Raw genomic sequence first — 23436 nt, 5'->3', positions numbered from 1 at the left:
TATGAACCCAACCACCACATAGAAAAATCAAGTTTGAGTTTGTACTATTGATCTACATATTTGGATAAAATTAATAAAACATTTAAAATGGATTTTGTTTGGATACTCCTTGGGAATTGTTTTTGATTTGTCACTAACCCGTTTTGTTTCAGTCCAATCAAAATGGTTGGAAGCAACATAATGAAAGTAACTCACAGGCACTATGTCCTGAATGATAAGAACACACACGACTCACATTAGAATAACATTCATCTACTGGGTTCCTGACCTGAACTGGACCACCTGACAACCCCAGTTGGTCACCTGGTGTGGGAGCGGTGGGCAGTCGGCCAGAGAACCAAAGATGAGAGGCTGGTTCTTCTGGATCGCCCCGTTGAAAGAACCAGAAGATGATTCTGGATTGAGCCTGTTCTCGTCAAGTTCTACTGTTATCTTCTACTGCTCTATTCTACTGTTATGTTTGATTGTTATGTTAAACTGTTTGACTTTTATGTTCTGTTATGTTCTACAGTTTTCTACTTTTACGTTAGTGTTATATTCTACTGCGTTCTACTGTTATGTTATATTGCATTGTTCTATTGTGTTTTACTGTAAAGTTCTATTGTGTTTTGTGTTCAACTGTTATGTTCTTTTATGTATTACTATGTTCTACTGTTATGTTCCACTGATATGTTATATTCTTATGTGCTACCGTGTTCTACTGTTATGTTATTCTTTTTTATTCTACTGTTGTGTTATTGTTATATTCGACAGTGTTTCACTGTTATGTCCTACTGTTATGTTATATTGTTGTGTTCTACTGTTCTAAAGTAGTGTTCTACAGTTGTGTTCTACTATTTTCTCCAGTGTTCTGCTGTTTTGTTCTATTGATCCGTTCTACTGTGTTCCAATCCGTTCTGCTGCTCCACTGTGCTGATACGGTGGGGCTCCCCTCTACTATAACCCTGGAAACAGGATATCATCGCCGCTCCCCCACATCTCTAATTCCACCTAGAGATCTGTACATGATGTGATCTATTATAATAACAAGTATGTCGTCTTTCTCGGGCCACAGCTCTTAATCTCTTTTTGCTTATTGTTTTGCATTATATTTGGATTTTTCAAAATGAAAATATTTTCGATTGAACCTACAATGTCTACCCATGCGTACCAACCATTTCTTCCTGTGAAAGGGCTGCTCCGTGTGTTGGGGTTGGTGCTGGTGCACGTGATTTAACATGCACTGCTTGTGCACGAGGACAAGCAGTGGTTGTGGAAAGCAGTTGAAGTTGATAGCTAAATGTTCCACACTCTCTCATTCCTAGGAATAGGCCAGTGTCATTGGCAGGATGTGATGCTCTGGCCAGCGTCAGGTTGTCCTTATGATCCTGAAGTTTCTCTCCCTCTCCCTCTCATCGGGAAGTTGCTGTCGTTTGTTGACCATCCTCACCCGTGTCCCCATGTGACAGGAAGTGCAGAGTGTTGAGGTTAAGTGGAAGGGTTCCTCTGGGTCCCAGTCTCTTAGTCTCTGCTGAGTGGCGTGCTGCTTCCAGCCCGGACCTCCTCCGTCTCAGACCGTCCCGTCCTCTGGATCGGAGCTCAAGAGTCCAGACCTCCACACCACTGGGGACTATGGCCGTCTGCTCCGCCCTGCCAGCTCTGCTCATCCTCCTGCAAGCGCTCGCTGTCGCTCAGGCTGTCGTGGGTACGTGCCTTCATGTCTCTGTCTGTTCGATGTGTTCTGTACTGCCCATTACATTGAGCCATTCAGCACACACGTTGGAGGCTGGCTTCAACCAAAGCAAGCAATCCAAATTTCTAGGGAGGCTACAAGAATATCATAATCATCATTGTCATAGTGTATAGTATGGTAGTAATATAGTATGGTTATAATGCTGCACAATAGGTTTTTCATAGCTGCTCCAAATTTCGACTGCTTGCTTTTTAATAACAATACAACTGTGACTAGTAATATCCACTTGGGACATAAGAGCACCTAGGCACTTTAGTAAGCCGGATGAAGAAAATGTATTTGGATGTATTCTTGAACTAAAAATGTCATTTTGGAAAGGAAGGAGACTTCAGTGAGGGGAAAGTCCTGCTACATGTAAACCAGGGGTCCCAGTCACAAACGCTTATCGGGATAATTCTAATAAATTGTGTTTAATTTTTCTTTGGAACTCAGTGGTTCCTTAATGCACATCCTCCATATTTTCCTAAGAAACCTAAATAGCTTCCTAAATAGCTTCTACATTTAGAATCAATATCACCAATTAACAACTTTGGACGAATATACTTTTATTTAATAGTTATTTAAAAGAACGAAACCAAACATTCTTGAGATGTCCTTTTCTGTCAAGCAGTTATTCTTAATAGTCCTCACAAGTCCAATCTCCAGTTACCAAGACTTGGGCTCCTCAGAAAGTGCAGCTCCCCAGAGAGGCCCTGAGCCGCTGTCTTCTCTCTCCGCCCCCCAGACAGCAGCTCCTTCCTCATCCACAACAAGGAACACAACAAGTGTGTGAGGGCGGTGAGCGCCACGTCCCTCACGGTGGCCCGCTGCGACCCCAACGACGCCGAGCAGCAGTTTCGCTGGACGTCCGGCTCCCGGGTCCTCAGCACGTCCCTCCATATGTGCATCGGGGCCACCGAGATCAAGGGGTTTGCCAAGGTCCTGCCCTTCCCCTGCGATGAGAAGAACAAGCTGCAGCAGTGGGAGTGCAAGAACGAGACGCTGTTCGGCCTGGTGGGGGAGAACTTCCACTTCAACTGGGGGCACAACAATGAGAAAAACATCATGATCCACTGGGGCATCGGCACTTGGAGTCGCTGGAAGATATATGGCGGACTAGACCTGTGCTCCAAGGGCTACCAAGGTAGACGCCTAGAAGCCGCTGGAACCTGCTAGAGCCAGCCGGAAGTAGATAGAGCCAGCAAGGACCACCGACTAACAGCAGGGTTAACCAGCTAATCCTTGTTCGGTGTTAACTAGTTGTCAACCATTGTTCAACTGGTAATTCACCCATGTTCGTCCCATGTTAGTAGTTTACACTTGTTGAGGGTTAACTAGTAGTTTACCCTTTTGTTTGGCACAATGTGTAAGATTGAGCCTCTCCGCCCCCCCCCCGTTATTAGGCAAGGGGAGTGGCTGTGCAACTGTGTGACGCGAAGTGAGTGTCAGGGGTTTGGCTGGTTGGCCAGCATTTTTTATTTGTAGAATACATCCGTTATAGGATCTGCTTTAATTTATAGCTTTATCGTTAAGCTTCTATGTACTCGTAAATGATTCTTGATATCAGCCACTCTGCTGATAGACAGCAACTCTATCCCTTAGTCAACTCTATTCCTGTAACGTCAACTTTACTTTCCACTACCATATTGCTTTCAGAGACGTTCACGCTGGCCGGTAACGCCTTCGGTGGCCCCTGCCAGTTCCCCTTTCTCTTCATCAAGAAGTGGTACTCCGAGTGCACCACAGAAGGCCGCACGGACAAACAGCTGTGGTGCGCCACTGAAACCGACTATGACAAGGACAAGAAGTGGGGATTCTGTCCTGACAAAGGTAGGAACCCATGACACAACATCCCCATCTCTCCTCCGAATTGGATCGCAGTATGTGATCCGGCGCCTCCGATTTTGCTGATTTGTAGTCTTTCTAGAAGGTGTATTCTTCTATGAACTCTCGCATGAAAGGGAAAAGGTCGCCTCCGAGCAGGCCTGGCGGCTGACCTCGGTACAAAAATAAACAACCTTTTCCTTTTCTCTTCTCCCAAAGTGTTAACGCAGCATCGCTGTCTCCCTCTTCCTCTAGTCGTCCAAAACCGTCTTTGTTTGACGTTTGCTCCTAAATCCTGCCAGGAAACACACAGGAAGAGAACAGAGCTACTATTTCTGGTTCCCTTCCAGATCCATCCCAAGCTTGCAATGCTTTAAGAGGCAGCACTGGACTGTATAGATACTGTACATATGTTATACTGGCCTGTGAGTAGATCTCATAGGTCCTGTCTAACAAATGGGAATCACAATATGGAAGTGGATCTGAGGTATAGATGTACTTCCACATTTGGAAACGAGCGTGGGGACGTGAACTTTCATCTGTATTTCGATGTGAATGCAGATCTGAATTTTGGAGCTGAATTTAAATCAGAATTTGTATGTGGATCTGAATGTGGAACGCAATTTGGATGTGGATCTGGATCTGAATGTAAATGCTGATCTGAGTTTGGATGTCAATCTAAGTGCAGTGCAGTTGAATGTGGATCTGAATTTGGATGTGGATCCGAATTTGGATGTGAATCTGAATTTGTATATATCACTGGGACTCAGGAACCAAAGACTGGGACACGGACCCGGTGACGGGGGTCCAGTACCAGAGAAACGTCATGTCGGTGCTGACCTGGCACCAGGCCCGCAAGAGCTGCCAACAGCAGGGGGCCGACCTGCTCAGCATCGTGGAGCTCCACGAGCAGAGCTACATTGCAGGTACGCCTTCCGGAAGCTTCTGTGGTCTCCTCTCTGTGCACTTTAATCAATGGAAGATCTGGTGAACAGCTCTGGTTATCTGGCATCCATCCTCCTCACTCTACCAGTTTACTACCACTGTGTTTCACCACAGTGGGTGCTGGGGGCTAGAGGCGTCTTGCTTAAGTTCACCCAAGGGTTCCTACAGGTTAGCCGTGGGCTATTTTACTCCCAGCTGAATGGTTTTGGGTTCGATCCCCTAATGTCAACAGTCTACAGTAGGCATGATGTAACCCCTGCCTGTATCCACAGATTTACTCATTGTAAAAAAAAATTCTGCTAAAGGCCTTAACAATAGGAGCCAATAGTGCTCATGGCTTAATAGTAGTAGTGAATAGTGGTGTTACCATAGAAACTCAGGCTGTGACTGTGGTGTCGGTGCTCCAGGGCTGACCAACATGTTGGGGGCGACTCTCTGGACCGGTCTCAACAGTTTGGAGGCAGACAGCGGCTGGTGCTGGAGCAACGGAAACCCCTTCAGATACCTCAACTGGGCCCCCGGTGAGTGACCTTTACTTATCCTACCTCACCTTTACCTTACCCTTACCGTACCTCAACCATGCTTTGACTAGATGATACCTTGAATATACCTTAACTTAACCATACCTTAAATTAAACATAACTTTTCCATACTTTAACCATAACAAACGTACCTTATTTTAACTTAAACATACCTTCACTTAAGCATACCTTAAGCATACCTTAACCTAACCGTACCTTAACCATACCTTAACTTAACCAAACCTTACCATGCCTTAACCACGCCCTGCTTACCCTAATCTTATCTTACCATACCTTACCGTACCTCACCTCACTCATACCTTACCTTACTTCCCTGTATCTCATATCGTTAACCTTATCCTTAACTTAACCTTAAATTAACATCTCTGCCCTATGGGAGCCAGGCCAGCCGGCCTCAGCCCCGGGCCAGGCCTGCGGGGTTCTGAACACGGCGAGGGCGGTGCAGTGGGAGAGCAGCGAGTGTAGCAAGAAGAGAGGCTACATATGTCGCCGCGGCAACGGCACCAATCAGGTCCCTCCACTCGGTGAGATCCAACTGTCTGTCTGTCCGTCCATCTGTCTACCTGAGGGCCTGTTGTCTTTACGTTTACTTTTAAATTATTATTATTACTATATTATTATGTTCATCATTATGTTGACTTGTATTCGTCCTCTGAGGTGTCTGGGTCGGAGTGTGGTTCTTGTTCTCCTGTGGTGATGTAGTTGTGATGCTAAAGATGTCTGTCTGTCCGTTCGTCCGTCCGCCCCCCCCCCCCCCCCCCCCCCAAGCTTGGAAGGAATCTGGGTTCTGTCCAAGGCACTGGGTGCCGTACGCAGGCAACTGCTACAACCTGCAGCGCGGAAAGAAGATGTGGAAGGACGCTCTGTCTGCCTGCCACAAGGATGGGGCAGACCTGGCCAGTGTTCACAACATCGAGGAGCAGAGCTTCCTCATCTCGCAGATGGGATACTGTAAGAACACAGTCACCCTGACCCTAACTCTAGTCCAGACCCTTACTCTAGCCCTGACCCTAACTCTAGTCCAGACCCTTACTCTAGCCTTGACACTAACTCTAGCTCTGACCCTAACTCTAGCCCTGGCCCCAACTCTAGTGCTGACCCCAACTCTAGTCCAGACTCCAGACCCTAACTCTAGTCCTGACCCTAACTCTATCTCTGACCCTAACTCTAGCCCTGACCCTTACTCTAGTCCTGACCCTTTCTCTAGGGTAACCTGACCCTGACCCTGATCCTAATCCTAACTATAGACCTAACCCTCTCTGCTGATACACTGATTTATGACACGCTTGTAAACATGGTTAAATCAGTGTTTCCAAGCCTTGGGGACAGGAGCCCACTTTGGGTCATAGGAAATGCAATTTCTAGTTGGGGGGGATGCTGACTTATATGCAATTTAATTAATGGGACATTTATGATTAAAACATGATCATGGTACTGGTATATGAACAGACGGCTTAATGATACGTAGCCACATGCAAACAACTACTTAAATTCCCTGCTGGGATTTATAAAATGCCTCTGATATTGTCTTCACTGGGACACTTGTTGTTTGGGTTAAATCACTGTGCTGGGAAGCAGATGCACAGCAAGTTAAGAAGAAGTTTGGGTTAGCAAGAATTGTATGACCAAATGGGGATGGAAACGAAGAAGAATAAGAATTGGAGAATTGGAGCACAGGGCTGACTCTGTCTTGTGGCGGTGCGGCTCCAGTGGCCACGGACCAGCTGTGGATCGGGCTGAACGACCAGAGGAGCCAGATGTTCTTTGAGTGGAGCGACCGCTCCCAGGTGACCTTCACCCGCTGGCAGAGCGACGAGCCGTCCCACGCCACCAACCTCCAGGAGGACTGCGTGCTTATCCGCGGAAAGGTAACCGCCCTGGGGTGGGAGGGGGGGTGCCCTGACCAATCAGGACATCTCTTCCCTGATTGGCCTTGGAGAATACAACTCGCCTGTCAATCACAGGCACTTGAAATACAAGGGTGGAGAAACGTAGGCAGGGAGGGAGCAGAGAGGGAGGGGTGGTGTTTTTGTTTTAGTTTTAAAATCTTGTTAAAGGATGCGGTCATGTAGGCTGCTGGATATATGGGATAAAACCCAGAACCTTTGGACTGGGAGTCACCCCAACATCCTAGCTAGCCTATACACCATCCTCCCCTCCTGTATGTCTCTCCCTCCCTCTCTCTCTCTCTCTCTCTCTCTCCCTCTCTCTCTCTCTCTCTCTCTCTCTCTCTTACAATCTCTTCTCTTCCTCCTGCTTCAGGAGGGTAAGTGGGCCGACCAAGGCTGTGAGAAGGAGAACGGATACATCTGCAAGAAGACGGCTTCCACCAAGCAACCAGCGGGACCCCACGAGGTTGTGAACCCCGGCTGTAAAAGGGTGAGTACAGGGCATGGGTGTGTGGCAGGTTTCCTAGTATAGCAATTGCACTTGTCCTTGCTACCTTAACCTTCACATGTTCTCCTTCACCACCATTGTGCCTGCGGTTCCAATACGTACTTAGTTACAGAAGCAGCATAAAGTGGCTACGAATTGTCCTGGGTCCAAGGATGGGCCCGTACATACATCCGAACATACATCCGAACATACATCTTTAATATTTAATTTGAGTAGAGATTAGGATGAGGTAGGCAAGCAAGGCAAGGCAACTTTATTTATATAGCACTTTTCATACACAAGGCAGACTCAAAGTGCTTCACATATAAACATTGTCATACAATAAAAGAAAATAATAGATAAGTAAAAAGTAAAATAGATAGAAAATAAAGGCAAAGTTAAAAAAAAACATTTTAGAAAGGCAGAGTTAAAAAAAATGCATTTTAGAAAGTGAGAAAATAAAGGCAAAGTTACTAATAAAATAAAAAATAGAAGCATTGTAGATTTAAGATTTAGCAGAAAGCTAAAGCAAACATAAAAGTCTTCAGTCTTGTTTTAAAAGCTGTCAGAGTTGGGGCAAGTCTTAAATCCTCAGGGAGTTTATTCCAGCTATTTGTTGCATAGTAACTAAATCCTGCTTCCCCATGTTTCGTGTTGACTCTGGGGATAATTAACAGATTGGTCTCAGAGGATCTTAGTGGCCTAGAAGGCTTATGTAGTGGAAGCATATCAGTTAAATATTTTGGCCCTAAACCATGTAGGGATTTATAGGTTAGCAACATGATTTTAAAATCAATTCTCTGACATCCAGGGAGCCAATGTAATGATTTAAGAATTGGTGTAATATGTTCACATTTTTTGGTCTTTGTTAGAACTCTAGCAGCAGCATTCTGAACAAGCTGTAGTTGCCTTAGAGTTTTTTTTGGGAGACCTGTAAGGAGACCATTGCAGTAATCAAGCTTGCTAGTGATAAAGGCATGTACAAGTGTTTGTAAGTCTTCGGTAGACATGAGCCCTCTAAGTCTTGCTACGTTTTTAAGGTGATAATATGCAGATTTTGTAACTGATTTGATGTGACTGTCGAAATGTAAATCTGAATCCATGATAACCCCTAGATTTCTGCACTGGAACAACAGATCTATGGGCTGATAGTCATTTGGTGATAGAGATACATAGATTTGCGTGTCATCAGCATAGCAGTGATGGTCAATATTGTTATTTTGCATGATTTGCCCTAGTGGGAGCATGTAGATGTTGAATAGAGAGGGTCCTAAGATCGAACCTTGTGGGACTCCACATGTCACGTTTGTTGATTCTGAAACAAAGTCGCCAATGGAAACAAAGTAGTTCCTATTTTGTAGGTAGGACCTAAACCAATTTAAGACTGTGCCTGAAAGCCCCACCCAGTTTTCTAATCTGTCCAAAAGTATTGTATGGTCTACAGTGTCAAATGCAGCACTGAGGTCTAGTAGCATTAGTATTGAGATTTTGCCAGAGTCTGTGTTAAGACGGATGTCGTTTACAACTTTAATAAGGGCGGTCTCGGTGCTGTGAAGGGGTCGAAATCCGGATTGGAAGGTGTCATAGCAACCATTTGATGCCAGGAAGTCACTAAGTTGCTGGAGGACAACTTTCTCAATGATTTTACTTATGAAGGGTAGATTTGATATTGGTCTGTAGTTGTTAATAATAGAGGCATCTAGGCTCCACTTTTTTAAAAGGGGTTTGATAACTGCAGTTTTTAAAGCTTTTGGGAAAGTGCCTGATTGGAGAGAGTTGTTAACTATTTGCAATATGTCTGTTGCTAGGCAGTCAAAAACATTCTTAAAGTGGTTGGTAGGTAAAGTATCAAGGCAACAGGTGGATGGTTTCAGTTGTGTCACAGTTTCCACAAGAGTTTTAGAGTCTATGACATTAAAGCATGTCATTGCCACGTTACTTTTGCCTGAATATGGTGGTAGTCCAGCATTTTTGTTTAAAGTGGAGACATTGATGGCGCGTCTGATGCCTTCAATTTTATCAGTATAAAATGCTGCAAACTCATTGCATTTCTGAGTGGAATGAAGGTCAGGTGGAATTTGTGTTGGGGGCTTGGTCAGTCTGTCAACAGTTGCAAATAGGGTTTTGGCATTATTAGTATTGGTTTTAATGATATTGGAGAAAAATGTTTCTCTAGCACTTTTTAAGTCTAAATTGTAGGCACGGAGGCCTTTATAGATGTCATGGTGAATATGAAGTTTTGTTTTACGCCATATGTGTTCAGCCTTCCTGCAATCTTTTTTCTGGGCTGTTACAAAAGCAGCTTTTCTCCAAGGTGCCTTTTGCTTTCCAGAAATCGTTTTAACCTTATAAGGTGCAATGACATCTATGACTTTCAAAATTTTCAAATTAAAGTTTTCTAAAAGATCATCAGCAGAACATGGGTTGAGAGGTGGTAGCAAGGAGATGGCCTTTTTAAAAAGTACATTAGAATGTTCATTGATATACCGTTTTTTGACAGTATTTGATTTTGTCTGTATGTCGGGAATAAAAGATATATTAAAGAAAACACAGAAATGGTCAGACAGTGAAGGATCAGTCACAGAGAGATCTGAAACATTGAGACCCTTTGTGATAACCAGGTCTAGAGTGTGCCCCTTACAATGAGTAGCCTCTTTCACATGTTGAGACATTTCAAATGTGTCCAAAATGGTAAAAAGCTTTTTCAAAGTCACCAGTTATACCTGGACAGTCAAAGTCTGTGGAGATGCTAGACAATAATTCTGTAAAGTCATCGAAGAAATTTGCAGCGTATGTGGGTGGCCTGTAAATAATTAATAGGAGAACTCTGGGGGAACATTTCAATACAGCACAAAGGTATTCGAATGATGGAAAATCATCAAATAGCATCTGTTTCCCCTGAAATACATTTTTAAATATAGCAGCAACCCCTCCACCTCTTTTTCCAGATCTACATACATCAAAAAAGTTATAGTTGGGAGGAGCTGTCTCTATCAGAACGGTTGCACTGTTATTTTGTTCTAGCCATGTTTCAGTTAAAAACATAAAATCCAGTTGAGAAGTGGTAATAGGTAGAGTGTTGTACAAACCATTGACCAAAAATAGGAGTTCATTGACATTTATAATGTACCTTACGTAAGTACTAATATTAATAGGTTACATTAACAAAAGCACTCATCAGGAACTAGCCAAATTTGGTGTCCTAATGTTTGTATCACAGTGGTCCTCTTCCCACTCCTGACTGGGGGAGGGGGAGTTGTGGTTCCGAGCTGTGGTTGTGTGGTGTGTCTAGGGCTGGACTAGTTCTGAGCTGTGGTTTTGTGGGATTCAGGGCTGGACTAGTTCTGAGCTGTGGTTGTGTGGGATTCAGGGCTGGACTAGTTCTGAGCTGTGGTTGTGTGGGATTCAGGGCTGGACTAGTTCTGAGCTGTGGTTCTGAGCTGTGGTGTGTGGGGTCCAGGGCTGGACTAGTTCTGAGCTGTGGTTCTGAGCTGTGGTTGTGTGGGATCCAGGGCTGGACCAGGTTCCAGTGGTACTGCTACCAGATCGGAGCTCAGACCAAGACCTTTGAAGACGCCCAGAAGGTCTGCAAGGAGTCCGGCGGGAACCTAGTGAATGTACACGACAGGTATCCCATCCTCTCTGCCTCCACACAAAGTGGTGGTTATTCCCATCATGCACTGCTGTATCCCTAACTTAATACTTAAAACTTAACCACGGTAACTTAACCAACGTAACCATCTGTAACTTAGCTGAACCTAACCATCTCTCACCTAGTACCTTAACTTTCCAGCTCAAAACAAATTGTATTGTTGGTTGAAGTGGCTGCTGTTTTTTCCCATTCAGAAGTATAGTACTGTAAACGTCAACTCTAAATATGTGTCAATGTGTTTTGTTTTAGGTATGAGAGTGCATATCTTGTCAGTTTGGTCGGTCTGAGACCGGAGAAGTATTTCTGGACAGGACTTTCCAACATGGAGGACGGACACACCTTTAAATGGACCGCCGGAACCATTGTGGAATTTACTCACTTCAACATAGGATTGCCGGGTATGGCAGCACTATTAACATGACATATGTGTACATTCATCTGAATATGTAATCAGTTTAACTATCATATACATCTTTATATGTAGGCCTATATACTTCACACTATCCATGTTGCATATGTCCCTCCACACTAAACTACAGAGCCTTGCATTCATATTCTGGATTCAATGCACCCCTATACCTCACCCCTACAGCCCTACACCTCACCCCTACACCCCTACACCTCACCCCTACAGCCCTACACCTCACCCCTACAGCCCTACACCTCACCCCTACACCCCTACACCTCACCCCTACAGCCCTACACCCCACCCCTACACTACTTTTAAATTCCTAATAAAAATCTAATAAAATCAAACCCCTACAGCCCTACACCTCACCCCTCCACTCCTTCACCCCCACAGCCCAACGCTATATGTGCCACGGACATAGACTTCACAGAACTCACTCACTCACACAGTCCCTCACTCCCTCTCTTTAATCATAATCCCGCATTTGTTTCTTGCGCCCAAAGACAGAATTCCGGGCTGCGTTGCCATGATGACCGGCATGCGGGCTGGGCTGTGGGACGTGGTGAGCTGCGACAGCCGTGAGAAGTACATCTGCAAGAAGCGTGCTGAAGGGGTTTCCATGACGACGATGGCACCCACCCCTTCCCCCTGGCTGAGCTGCCCAGACGGCTGGGTGTCCGAAGACCATAAATTCTGCACCAAGGTCAGAGGTCACCCCAGTGTTATTCAATTTGCATTTGAAGATGCTGTAGGTCAGCCGCAAATGGTATCGCTACCATTAATTTTAACATCTGCCGTTTGAATACAAGTGATTCCAAAGAAGCATTAATGTTATTATTTTATTATTATCTTATTATGATATTCAGCTAGCAGCACTGACCGGTTTCATCATCAACTACGACTGCCGTCTGGGTGTGCTGATTAGCCAGCGAGGCTACCTTTAACAGGGACAATGCACAGTAAACATGTTGCACCAGGAGCTATCTGTAGTCCCTAGTCGGACTTCCAGAACCACATACCATGAATACAACACATCAATATAGCAGACCCTTACAGTGCAATAGAACTGAGGGTTCTATTGCACTACAAAAAAAACAATAGCCTAAACCAAACATATTATATAAATACAAACTGGCAAGTTATAAAAAATATGTTTTATTACTAACAGTAGTCATTTTATAATAACTATAGTTCTATACCTAGACTGTAGCCTACATGAAATATAACCTTAGCCTACATAAAATATAACCCTAGCCTACCTGAAATATAACCCTAGCCTACCTGAAATATAACCCTAGCCTACATGTACATGTAATAGAACGCTTTTACCTACAATAGAGTGAGTGACCTACACCTACAATAGAGTGAGTGATTGGTTTGATGATGCAAGTGTTTGTTTGGATTTAGCCATTTATAATCAAAACATGCAATCATAATTGGAGTATGTCAAACAAAAGTGTGTCTGTGTATCTAAAACATACTAAAACTGAATCGAAAGGTAAAATCAGAAGGACCATAGGAAACAGAATGACAGAACAGAATTAGCAATAAACACAGTAGGACAGTAGCTATAGAAATCAGGATGAGAGTAGCTATAGAAATTCGTAGGACAGTAGCAATACAAATCAATAGGACAGTAGCTATAGAAATCAGTGCACACGGTCAGTTTGTGAAATCAGGTGATTGACAGCAGCATTTTGTTTCTGTAGCTGTACAGGAAGCCCAAGGAGGAGAAGAAGAACTATGCAGAAGCCAAGTCCTTCTGCAGGGCGGTCGGTGGAGACCTGGCCAGCGTCCGGAGCAACACACCCTTCACTAATTTATAGTAAGTAATCCATCATTATTCTCATCATCATCATCAATATGGTCATCTTGTTATCGTCATCGTTATCATTATCATTGTCATCGTTGTCTTCATCATCACCAGCTTAGCCTAGCATATGTTAGCCTGTTGTAGTCCTAGCATAGACATGATATGGCAGGACTATTGGCAATAGAAAGCTTTGATTTTTCTCTTCTTTCTGACTCTCACAACCTTGTTTTTTGAATGCTAGTGGCAGTGATCCGGCCTGGATCGGGCTCAGCTCTCTTGATAGCAATTCTGGGTTCGCCTGGAGTGACGGTTCAGCTGTGAGTCAACTGACCATCTCATGACCTTGATAATATCGCACTAACGGGCCTTATAATATCGTTCTAACCGGCCCCTTCATTGTCGTCTTCGCCTTTGTCTTATATTTGATATACTTAACCGTGTTCATCACTCTCACCATTCACGATATGCACATGGTGGAAACAATTCCAAATCGTCCTGAACCTCTTTCCTCTGCAGCTGAGCGTTGAGAAGTGGCGCTTCGGAGAGCCCAACAACTACAACGACCTGGAGCACTGTGTCGAGGTGGAGCTATACGACGGCAAATGGAACGACTGCTTCTGTGAAGCCTACAAAGACTGGATCTGCCAGATACGAAAAGGTCCCGCAATATGTGTACTTATTCACGTTATTTGTATTCATATTATTATTGTTCACATCATCGTTATTATTATTCACGTTTTCACGTATTTATATTTTTATTATTGTTATACAACCCATTACACACTCTGAGCTGTCACTCAATCCCCCCGTTGGTGTTTTTTATGTTTTCAGGCGTGACACCCAAACCTGACCCAACTGCAGCAGTCATAGGTGACTCTCTCTCTCCCTCCCTCTTCCTCTCTATATCAAGAAGTATATATTGTACAACACTACTGTCTTAGCAGTGTGTTGTTATTATTGTGTACAACACTAGTGTCTAATCAGGGTCAGCTATTTATATTGTGTACAACACTAGTGTCCAAGCAGTGTGTTGTTGTTGTAGTGTTCAACACTAGTGTCTAAGCAGGTTGTATTGCGTGTCTCCAGTGTACAACAAAACAGAGGATGGTTGGATTATCTACAACGACACACATTACTTGCTGAACTATGATAAGCTAGCAATGGAAGAGGCGAGAGAAGTGTGCCATAAGAAGAATGGAGAGCTGGCGGTGATCACCGGGGAAGACGAGAGGAAGTTCCTCTGGAGACAGGCAGGTGGCATTCTCTCTGAGTCTGAGTGTCAACAGCTATGCTTCTGCTGGGTGATCTTTTTCTTTCGTATTTTTTGTATTTAAAGGTCCCATGGCATGAAATTTTCACTTTATGAGGTTTTCGAACATTAATATGAGTTCCCCTAGCCTGCCTATGTTCCCCCAGTAGCTAAAAATTGCGTTAAGTGTAAAACGAGCAGTAGGTATCTTGCTCCGCCTTTGAAAAAATGAACGCTCAAACGAGTGGATTTGGGATCTGGCCCCATATGTCGTCATATGGGGTCAGGTTACCTCCCCTTTCTCTGCTTGGCCCGCCCAGAGAATTTGGCCCGCCAATGAGACAATGAGCTAGGACCGTGCGAGCGCCACATGTGTGTGTGTGAATACACACACTGTAACGCAAGTGTTCTTTGTTATTTGGATAACCGTTCTGCTGTTGGTGTTATGGTGCATAACACGCAACACAATAACGCAAGCTTGCATAAAGCTCCCATTTGGTGAAAAGACTAGACTGCGTCGGGTTCTCTGAGGTCTCTGGTATTTCCACAACAAGGTTATCTGTGGTGAGAAGGAATTGGGAACCGCAACATGGAGGAGAAAAGGATTGTTGCCCAGGATTGTCCGTCGGAGCCCCGCTGCCCGCTGAACGCTGCCCGTTGCCCGGGGTTGTCTCCCGCCGGAGCCCCGCTGCCAGCTGCCCGCTACCGCGGCAGCTGGGCAGCGGCTACCGGGCAGCGCTACCGCGGTAGCGGGCAGCGGGGCTTCAGCGGGAGACAACCCCGGGCAACAATCCCATTCTCCTCCATTTCACGGTTCAGTCTGTACTTAATATTGACGTGGAAGTGGAAGAACCAGAGGCGTCTGAGAACCCGACGCAGTCGTTTGAGATTCATAATATCATCCGGAGGCGCAAACAGCTTTTGACCATGATAATATATATTATATTATATAGATATCTAAATATAATATGATATTATTTAGATATGGAGCTCCAGGACTCCCGCCGGAGCACCCGGAGTGTTCCACTGTAAACACTAGTGCATGGTACCGTGGCCGCAAGCTGCTCAGGGCCACACCCCCACCCTCCACCTTGACCCGCCTCTAAAAACAGCACGTTTGTGGAGAGCTCATTGTGGGACTGGCTCATAGTGGCTGTAACTCTGCACCAAGGCTGAATTTCTTGAACATCTTCAAGTACTATATTAGGGGCCCACTAACACCTATATTAAAGCATCCATAAAATTTGACCTTTAACTTTATTTGACCAGGTTGCTCTCATTAAGATTTAACACATCTTTGATAACAAAGACCCAGCCAAGACAGCAGCAGTATACCTTAAAACATTCAGTCAACAACATACACACTTGTGTTTACATGTATTCCTATGTTTCATCAGATTAGCAGAGGAACGTCGGGACAGTTCTACATCGGACTGAGACTCAACTTGGACAAGTCGTTCAGGTAAATCCCATCACAAACGGGTCATTTTCACAGTATCTTCTGTCTGACATCATTGACCAAGTGGATACTATGTTTGTGAAGATTCAGTTGCTTTCTTTGTGTTTTTGCAGCTGGGTGGACGGGACTCCAGTGACCTACGCTGCTTGGGAACAGAACGAACCCAATTTTGCGAACAACGATGAGAACTGTGTGACAATATACAAGAGCATGGGTGCGTACAGGGGCTCGTCACTCAACATAATGCTGTTCAATGATCGTATCGAGCTTGATGCATAGAATCGCTTCAATCACATCATGACCAGATTTTTGCCCAAGTATTGCTATTTGCGGACCCCAGATATTCCTTACTTTCTTACTTTTCTTCTGCATACCTGGGACATGCAGGGTTCTGGAACGATATCAACTGTGGCGTGGAACTGCCCTCTATTTGCAAGAGACACAAAGACTTCCTCAACACCACCGTGGCCCCTACCTCGGCCCCCATTGGGGGCTGCCCGCCAAACTTCACGCCCTTCCAAGGAAAGGTAAGGATGCCAAGTCCAGTGTTAAGCTAAGCTAGGTAATGACTGTACATAACCGATTTGTTATGGATATCTAATAGCAGGATGGATCTGGGGCCGATCCGTCTATCTATCTGATTAACTGTTAAAGCCTGAGCTTGATGTTACTTGATTTGTGCCAAATATTGACCCATCAGACAAAATAATTTGCTGTCAACAAATAAAATGTCACTGTCAGTCAAAAAATGGACACCCAATTCAATTTGACTTTAATGTTAATTTGGCGATTATAGTATTGTATTAAGGTCTGAGTGAGCCCCAATGGCCCTTCTTTCCCCTCCTGGTGAACCTGTGAACCTCTGATTAGATCACAGCGAGCGGGGTGGTCAGGTTTTTCTCCTTGCGTCAGTGGTGACGCATCCTGTTTTCCTAGTGCTACAAGTTTGTGACAGGTAGCGACAAGATGACCTGGCAAGACGCCCGAACTCACTGCGTAAATGAGGGAGCAAATCTGGCATCCATCCTCAACACCAGAGAACAAGGTGAGAGATGTGGTCCCACAAGCTCCTTCAGAGGACTAGTAGCCTAGCCTAGTACTAGCAGCCTCATACAGTGAGATACAGACCCAGTGCATTACTCTAAAGTGTAAGTGTGAATCAAACAAGAGACAAGGGATAAGATGGTACTTTCTTAAACCCAGGTGGGAATTTAGGTGTCTCAGCAGCAAGTGTGGGACAAAAGAGACACAAGTTAAGAGAAAAGGCTACAAATACATACAGAAATTATACCTAAACACAATCTAAGTTGTAACAATGTGGTAATATAAACGTTTCTAAAACGTAGGATAAGATGTAAATATGGAGCCAGGTGGGCCTCTACATAGGTTGATCACAATGCTACTGCAGTGGTCAGGTGATCAGCCGAGGCGGACTTTGTGCTCCTGTCCCAGCCTTCCTCACCATGCAGTTGCAGCAGTACTCTCAGAACATGTGGATCGGCATGAATGACGTCAACTGGGAGATGCGATTCCTGTGGACGGACGGCAAGGGTGTAACCTACACCAACTGGGCCAAAGGTCACCCCTCCAGCTCGCCCAGCGGGCACTTTGCCAGAATCAGCATGGTATGACACTGGGGTCGCGCCCCCTTGGAATGTTAGGGAGCTGAACTTTAAGTTAAATTGGAAATGGGTTGTCTGATCTAAAAATGAGTATATCGATTTAACTTGGTGTGTGAATGTTGTGCCCGCTAGGAGTTTGACTGCGTGATCATTGTGGGAAATGTCCCCAAGCTGGCGGGCTTTTGGAAGGTAGACGACTGTGGTGCAAAGCGGGGTTTCATCTGCAAACGAAACGTGGGTAAGGAGCCAGGACGTTGGCCAGAAGTCTCGTCTTATCACAAACAACCATAGCACTACAGCACCATTAAGCAGTTGATAAAAACTAAAATGACAAGTATATATTGAACATATGATACATTTTATGAATTAATAATGACAAAAAAACCCAGACTAAGTCTAAATCTAACAGACACATTACACCCTTTCTGAACAAAGACTCCAACATTGCGGTGAAGCCCACCACCTTTGTGCCGAACGCCTTCGTCAAGTTTGGCAACGACTCCTACAAGATGCAGACGATGAAGATGCGGTGGGACGAGGCGAGGAAACAGTGTCTCGCAGACGATGCTGACCTGGCCAGCATCCTGAACCCCGTGACCCATGCCTTCACCAGCCTCCAAGTGGACCGACACAACAAGTCTGTGTGGATCGGGCTCAACAGCAACCTGGTGAGAGCAGTGACTGTACCTTCATGGTGGCTCCTCGTCGTGCCGTCATCCAGTGGATAGCGAAGCCCCTAACTGCGACTCGTTTTCAGAAAGAGCACTGTGAGCCTAGTCTAAATAGTTAAGGGAACACAAACCCTAACCTCAAATCATAGTTAAAAAATTTTTGTTCATTTGTGCAAAATACAATTACAGACAATAAAATATTTTGATTCGCATTTGTGAGCGAAAGGAGCTCAGTGGGGGAAAGCAGTGCATCATGGGAATAACCACACAGCCCCCGCTGAAAGCTGCTATCGCCAACTGAACAGAAATGGCATTTCCTGTGTAGTGAAAAAAATATCTGTCCTCTTGAAAGGAAGTTCCCTGAACACACAATTATAACAGTCTCTTCTCTTCTGTAGACCGGTGGAAGGTTCCAGTGGATTGACAACTGGCCTCTGTCCTTCACAAAATGGGCGCCGGGCGAGCCCAAGACGAACCAAGCCTGCGTGTACATGGATACCGATAAAACATGGAAGACCGCAGCCTGTACCGAAAACTACTACTCACTCTGCAAACAGTCTACAGGTCAGTCTCAAAAGCCTTCACAGGCCCACATTATTCGACCCCTCTAACCCTACACCCTCTGAATTGCAAGGACTTAAGGCTTCGTTATGGTTCCACGTTGACGCAACGCAATGACCAAGCAGTCGTTTCGACGCAGTCGTGAACCTGTTTTGGTTCTGTGTCTGATTTACGTCGGGGTGAAGTTAGCAGACGAAACACAGCCCTTGCTGCTCGACGAAAGGTTAAAATTTTTGGGTGGCGCACGTCAGGCCCGTGTGGTGGACGCAAGGAGGGTCCGCAAGGACGTAATGGGTCCTTAAACCCTCTTGTGTTAACGTGTTAACTTGCGTCAACGTACAACCTTAACTAAGCCTTTACTTTCAAAGTCCAAGGCAAGAAACCTTGAGAATGAACACAGAAATGGAATGCCTCCTTCCAGGGGTGATTAGAAAAAACAGTTAGGATTAATGGACCAATGGACAGATATAGAACGGTAGCATAAATCAAAGCAGAAACAAAGGGTAAGTAAGTTAACTTTTTCACATATAGTATATGATGTTCATTTGTTCATCCAGATGGTTAGCCGGAAATCCTGGGACATGTTTTTACATTCTGAACAGCAAGCATGGTTAAAAGTAAACTGTCAATCTGTGGTCCTTTCTTGTGTCTCACACAGCCATCGCCCCAACGCTGCCACCACAGTTTCCTGGGACCTGTCCAGAATCAAAGTGGATGGTGTCGTGGGTCCCGTTCCGGGGGCACTGCTACTCCTTCCACACCTATGAGATGGAGAACTGGGCCCACGCCTCGGTGAAGTGCCTCCGGACAGGTGCTTTGATTTTGATGCAGCTGGGATTCACTTCACAGTATTCAAATACAATATAAACCGGCCGGGGTTCTGTGCACCATGGTAGCATTTTGCCATAGCGTGCACATGCAGTAGTGTTCTTGCGCCGTAGTGCTAGCTGTGCATGCGCTGTAACATGCTAGTGCTGTACAGTGCTAGCTGTGCACATGCTGTAACATGCCAGTTAATGTAAGATGTACATTTACTCAGGTGGAGCTCTGGTGAGCATTGCGGACCCAGCAGAGGCTTACTTCATCCAGCAAAACCTGGAGCTTCTAGTGGACGATTCCTATGTCTGGATCGGCATGTACTTTAACCATGAAGGTAGGACTGGCTGATGAGAATATATATATATATATATATATATATATATGTGTGTGTGCTGCATATGGTTCAAGATCATTATATTCTGCCATTATTTTAATGCAAGGTCGTTATATAGAAATAATATATACTACTGTATATATATATATATATATATATGTAGAGTATATTCTCCAGATATTTAAGTATTTATTAAATATAGTATTTAGTTTAGAGTAGATATAACTATATATTGTTTATACTTGGAAGCATTTATTCATACTCATATCACTTAGGTGTAAGATTCCGTCTTTAATAGTTTGTTTTGAGGTTAGTTTGATGTTGTGACCCTTGTCTCCAAGCTGAGGGGATGTGGCTCGACAACAGTGTAGTGGACTACACTAACTGGAAGCCAGACCGCCCTGTGATAAACGACGGCTGCGTGGACATCCAATCGGAGAGCGGACTGTGGAGTATCAGCAGCTGCAGCAGATACAAGGGCTTCATCTGCAAGACCGCCAAAAGTAAGCACTATTATCATTACTATTGTTTATCTGATTGTGGTTATTATTATTGCCATCCCTGAGCTAGATGCCTAACCCTTATCTGCTCCTCGTGACATGTTTCTTACTTTTCTTCTTCAATGTAAGTCACTTAAAAGCATTGGCTAAATGACTTAAGGAAAAGGTAAGTTATTACTAATATAAGCAGTCAGTAGAAGTAGCGTCATTAGTAGTAGTATAATATTAATATAGATTTTGTTTTGTTGTTTTATTTACATGTATATTTCATCTTATTTACAGTCATTACACCAACAGAGAAGCCTCCAGTGATCGGTAAGCACATTCACAGATAAATAATAATAATAATAATAATAAATACATGTGATAATATCTTCTCATTATTTATACCTGACCACAGCAAGTCTTTTCAGGTGGTATTGCTAGCTAATAAATGTTAGCTAATAAACGTTAATTAAGCCGAACAAATCTTTGATATGCAACTGCTATGCTAGCACTGTATTCAAAATTGTCTTGTAGACTTTATTTAGTGTTACGTCGGGGTCTGTTAAACGCAGGAAACTAAAAGATACAATTGCTGACTACCAACATTTCAGTCTAACTCGCTCCATACCTTCACCTCCATCTCCCCCAGCGCCCTTGAGCAAACGAAATGCCTCCAGCGGTAACACGGGAGTCATCGTAGCCGTGGTGCTGGTTAGCATCGCCGCGGTCGGCCTCGGGCTCTTCCTGCTGCGCAACCGGATTCCAAGACCGTCCCTGGGAGAGTGTACTTTCGACAACCACTTGTACTTTAATAACCCCATCCGATCCAGCGTGGACACCACGGGTCTGGTCGCTAACATCGAGCCCAACGAGGAGACGTCATAGAGACGATGTTCTAGCCTTGTTGTTGTTTTTTACCCCCTGAGCTAATACAAGCATCCGCAACACGCGTTTGGTCAGATAGGACATTTTGTTACGCAATCGGGTTTCTGCAAAGGAATGTCAACGTTTGAAGATATGTTGAGAGATTTTCAACCAAGTCACTTTATTTTGGAGGTTTCGCCGAATCAAAACCACCTTTTATCAGCACTATTTCAATGATACTTACATAATGAGTTCTGGACAGGATGGGTGAATGATGTGAATGATCTGAGATAATTTAATGTTTTTTTGGGGATTTTTGAGAATTGTACAGATTTATTTTATGATGTTCTTTAAACGTAATCAAACTAATTTGACTGACACATTCACAGTCACATTAACTAGAAATTATTTTACGAAGAATATTTCAAGATTCAAGAATGGAGAGTAAATATATAATTTACACACACGTAGGTAGACAAAGTAAGTAACAGTGTGGAACAGCTGTTGTAATGTGCCTGTATTGTAAATAACTGCATAATAAAACCAAATTATATAATTACACAAAGGGGAACTATTTGTTTGCTACTGTTGTCCCCTACACCCTGACTTGACATCACCTTCAGATAACATGAATAAACTGTCAAAAGTATACATGACATGACAGTTCAGGCATTCAAACATTTGAGTCTGGGGACTGTTTATTCTTTCATGATAAATTATGAAATTCACATAAGTAATAACATTACTTAGTATGTATTGGCCTACAACTTCTTGCTGAATACATTTCTTATATGGGTATGAAAAAAATCCACCTATATCCAATTCAAGAATTTGCAACAGCAACATGTTGACAGTTAAAAAGATAGGCATGTTTGGTGATGATTACAAAGACTGTTCTTTTCTGCTGATGTAGACCGAAAAACATTTTGTATTGTCAGGGTGGCTAACAGAGCATCAATGTATTAAACGTCTAGCTGGCTAATAGAGTATAAATGTTTTAAACATGTTATATTGTCAGGCTGGCTTACAGAGCATCAATGTGTTAAACATCTGGCTGGCTTATAGAGTATCAATGTTTTAAACATTTTATATTGTCAGGCTGGCTAACAGAGCATCAATGTGTTAAACAGGTTATATTGTCAGGCTGGCTAACAGAGCATCAATGTGTTAAACAGGTTACATTGTCAGGCTGGCTAACAGAGCATCAATGTGTTAAACAGGTTACATTGTCAGGCTGGCTAACAGAGCATCAATGTGTTAAACAGGTTACATTGTCAGGCTGGCTAAAAGAGCATCAATGTGTTAAACAGGTTACATTGTCAGGCTGGCTAACAGATCATTGATGTGTTGAACATGATACATTGTCAGGCTGGCTAATGGATCATTGATGTGTTTAACATTATATATTGTCAGGCTGACTAACAGAGCATCAACGTTTGACAGGTATATTGTCAGGCTGGCTAATGGATCATCGATGTGTTGTACAGGTTATATTGTCAGGCTGGCTAATGGATCATCGATGTGTTGAACATGTTATTTTGTCAGGTTTCTAGACAGAGCCTTCTAGACTTCGGTGGTTATTTGGCAGGGACACAGAAATAACAAGTTATTGTTATGATAACTAATTCATTTACCTTTAAAATACTGTATATATTGTGCTATTTTAGAAAATATTTTTAATTTACTTGAGTATAGTACTACATATGCTTGGAGGAAGAAACTAGAAGATAAGTTTCCACTTTGGAGTTGATCGGTACCTTCAACGGAAACGGAAACTGAAGGTTGAGGGTGAGATAAGGTTCCAAAGAAGTTCAGCTTTTTCTCCCTCTTGCATTTGACTGAGACACAACCTTTATATGATCTAAGAATGAACATGAGCATAAAAATGTGAGCAGTAAAATAAATCAGAAGGTCAGATCTGGGATTTTTCAAAAATAATGATATATCTTTCAGTAAATGTATTACCTGCATGTGTGTAGAAATGTGTCTCTAGAACAACAGAGTGAGAGAAACAAAATATGAATCAGCAGCAACAGGATTTCTAGCTTTCCTTCTGTCAGTACAAGGTTGGTACATTTACATTCTTAAAATTTGAACTGT

General features: G+C 43.8%; 1 protein-coding gene across 1 annotated transcript; it reads left to right on the top strand.

The window, feature by feature from the left end:
* Nucleotides 1–1611: 1611 nt before the first annotated feature.
* mrc1a (mannose receptor, C type 1a) lies at nucleotides 1612–21400 on the top strand (the record flags this gene model as incomplete). Its single annotated transcript, XM_084474862.1, has 30 exons — nucleotides 1612–1684; nucleotides 2457–2855; nucleotides 3368–3541; nucleotides 4306–4461; nucleotides 4888–5001; nucleotides 5406–5546; nucleotides 5791–5973; nucleotides 6733–6890; nucleotides 7285–7401; nucleotides 10911–11026; nucleotides 11300–11448; nucleotides 11963–12162; nucleotides 13169–13284; nucleotides 13514–13589; nucleotides 13789–13930; nucleotides 14104–14142; nucleotides 14359–14522; nucleotides 15919–15983; nucleotides 16094–16194; nucleotides 16368–16507; nucleotides 16917–17025; nucleotides 17433–17605; nucleotides 17735–17840; nucleotides 18038–18270; nucleotides 18672–18837; nucleotides 19493–19645; nucleotides 19874–19987; nucleotides 20329–20490; nucleotides 20770–20802; nucleotides 21122–21400. The coding sequence occupies 30 exons, from the start codon at nucleotides 1612–1614 to the stop codon at nucleotides 21355–21357; spliced, it is 4308 nt and encodes a 1435-aa protein (XP_084330988.1). The 3' UTR covers nucleotides 21358–21400.
* Between the last annotated feature and the right edge of the window lie 2036 nt (nucleotides 21401–23436).

Source organism: Micromesistius poutassou (genome assembly GCF_964030765.1).
Source record: "Micromesistius poutassou genome assembly, chromosome: 11".
Classification (NCBI taxonomy): domain Eukaryota; kingdom Metazoa; phylum Chordata; class Actinopteri; order Gadiformes; family Gadidae; genus Micromesistius; species Micromesistius poutassou.
Note: the sequence above shows the minus strand (reverse complement) of the source record. Positions and strands in the feature narration are given on the sequence as shown.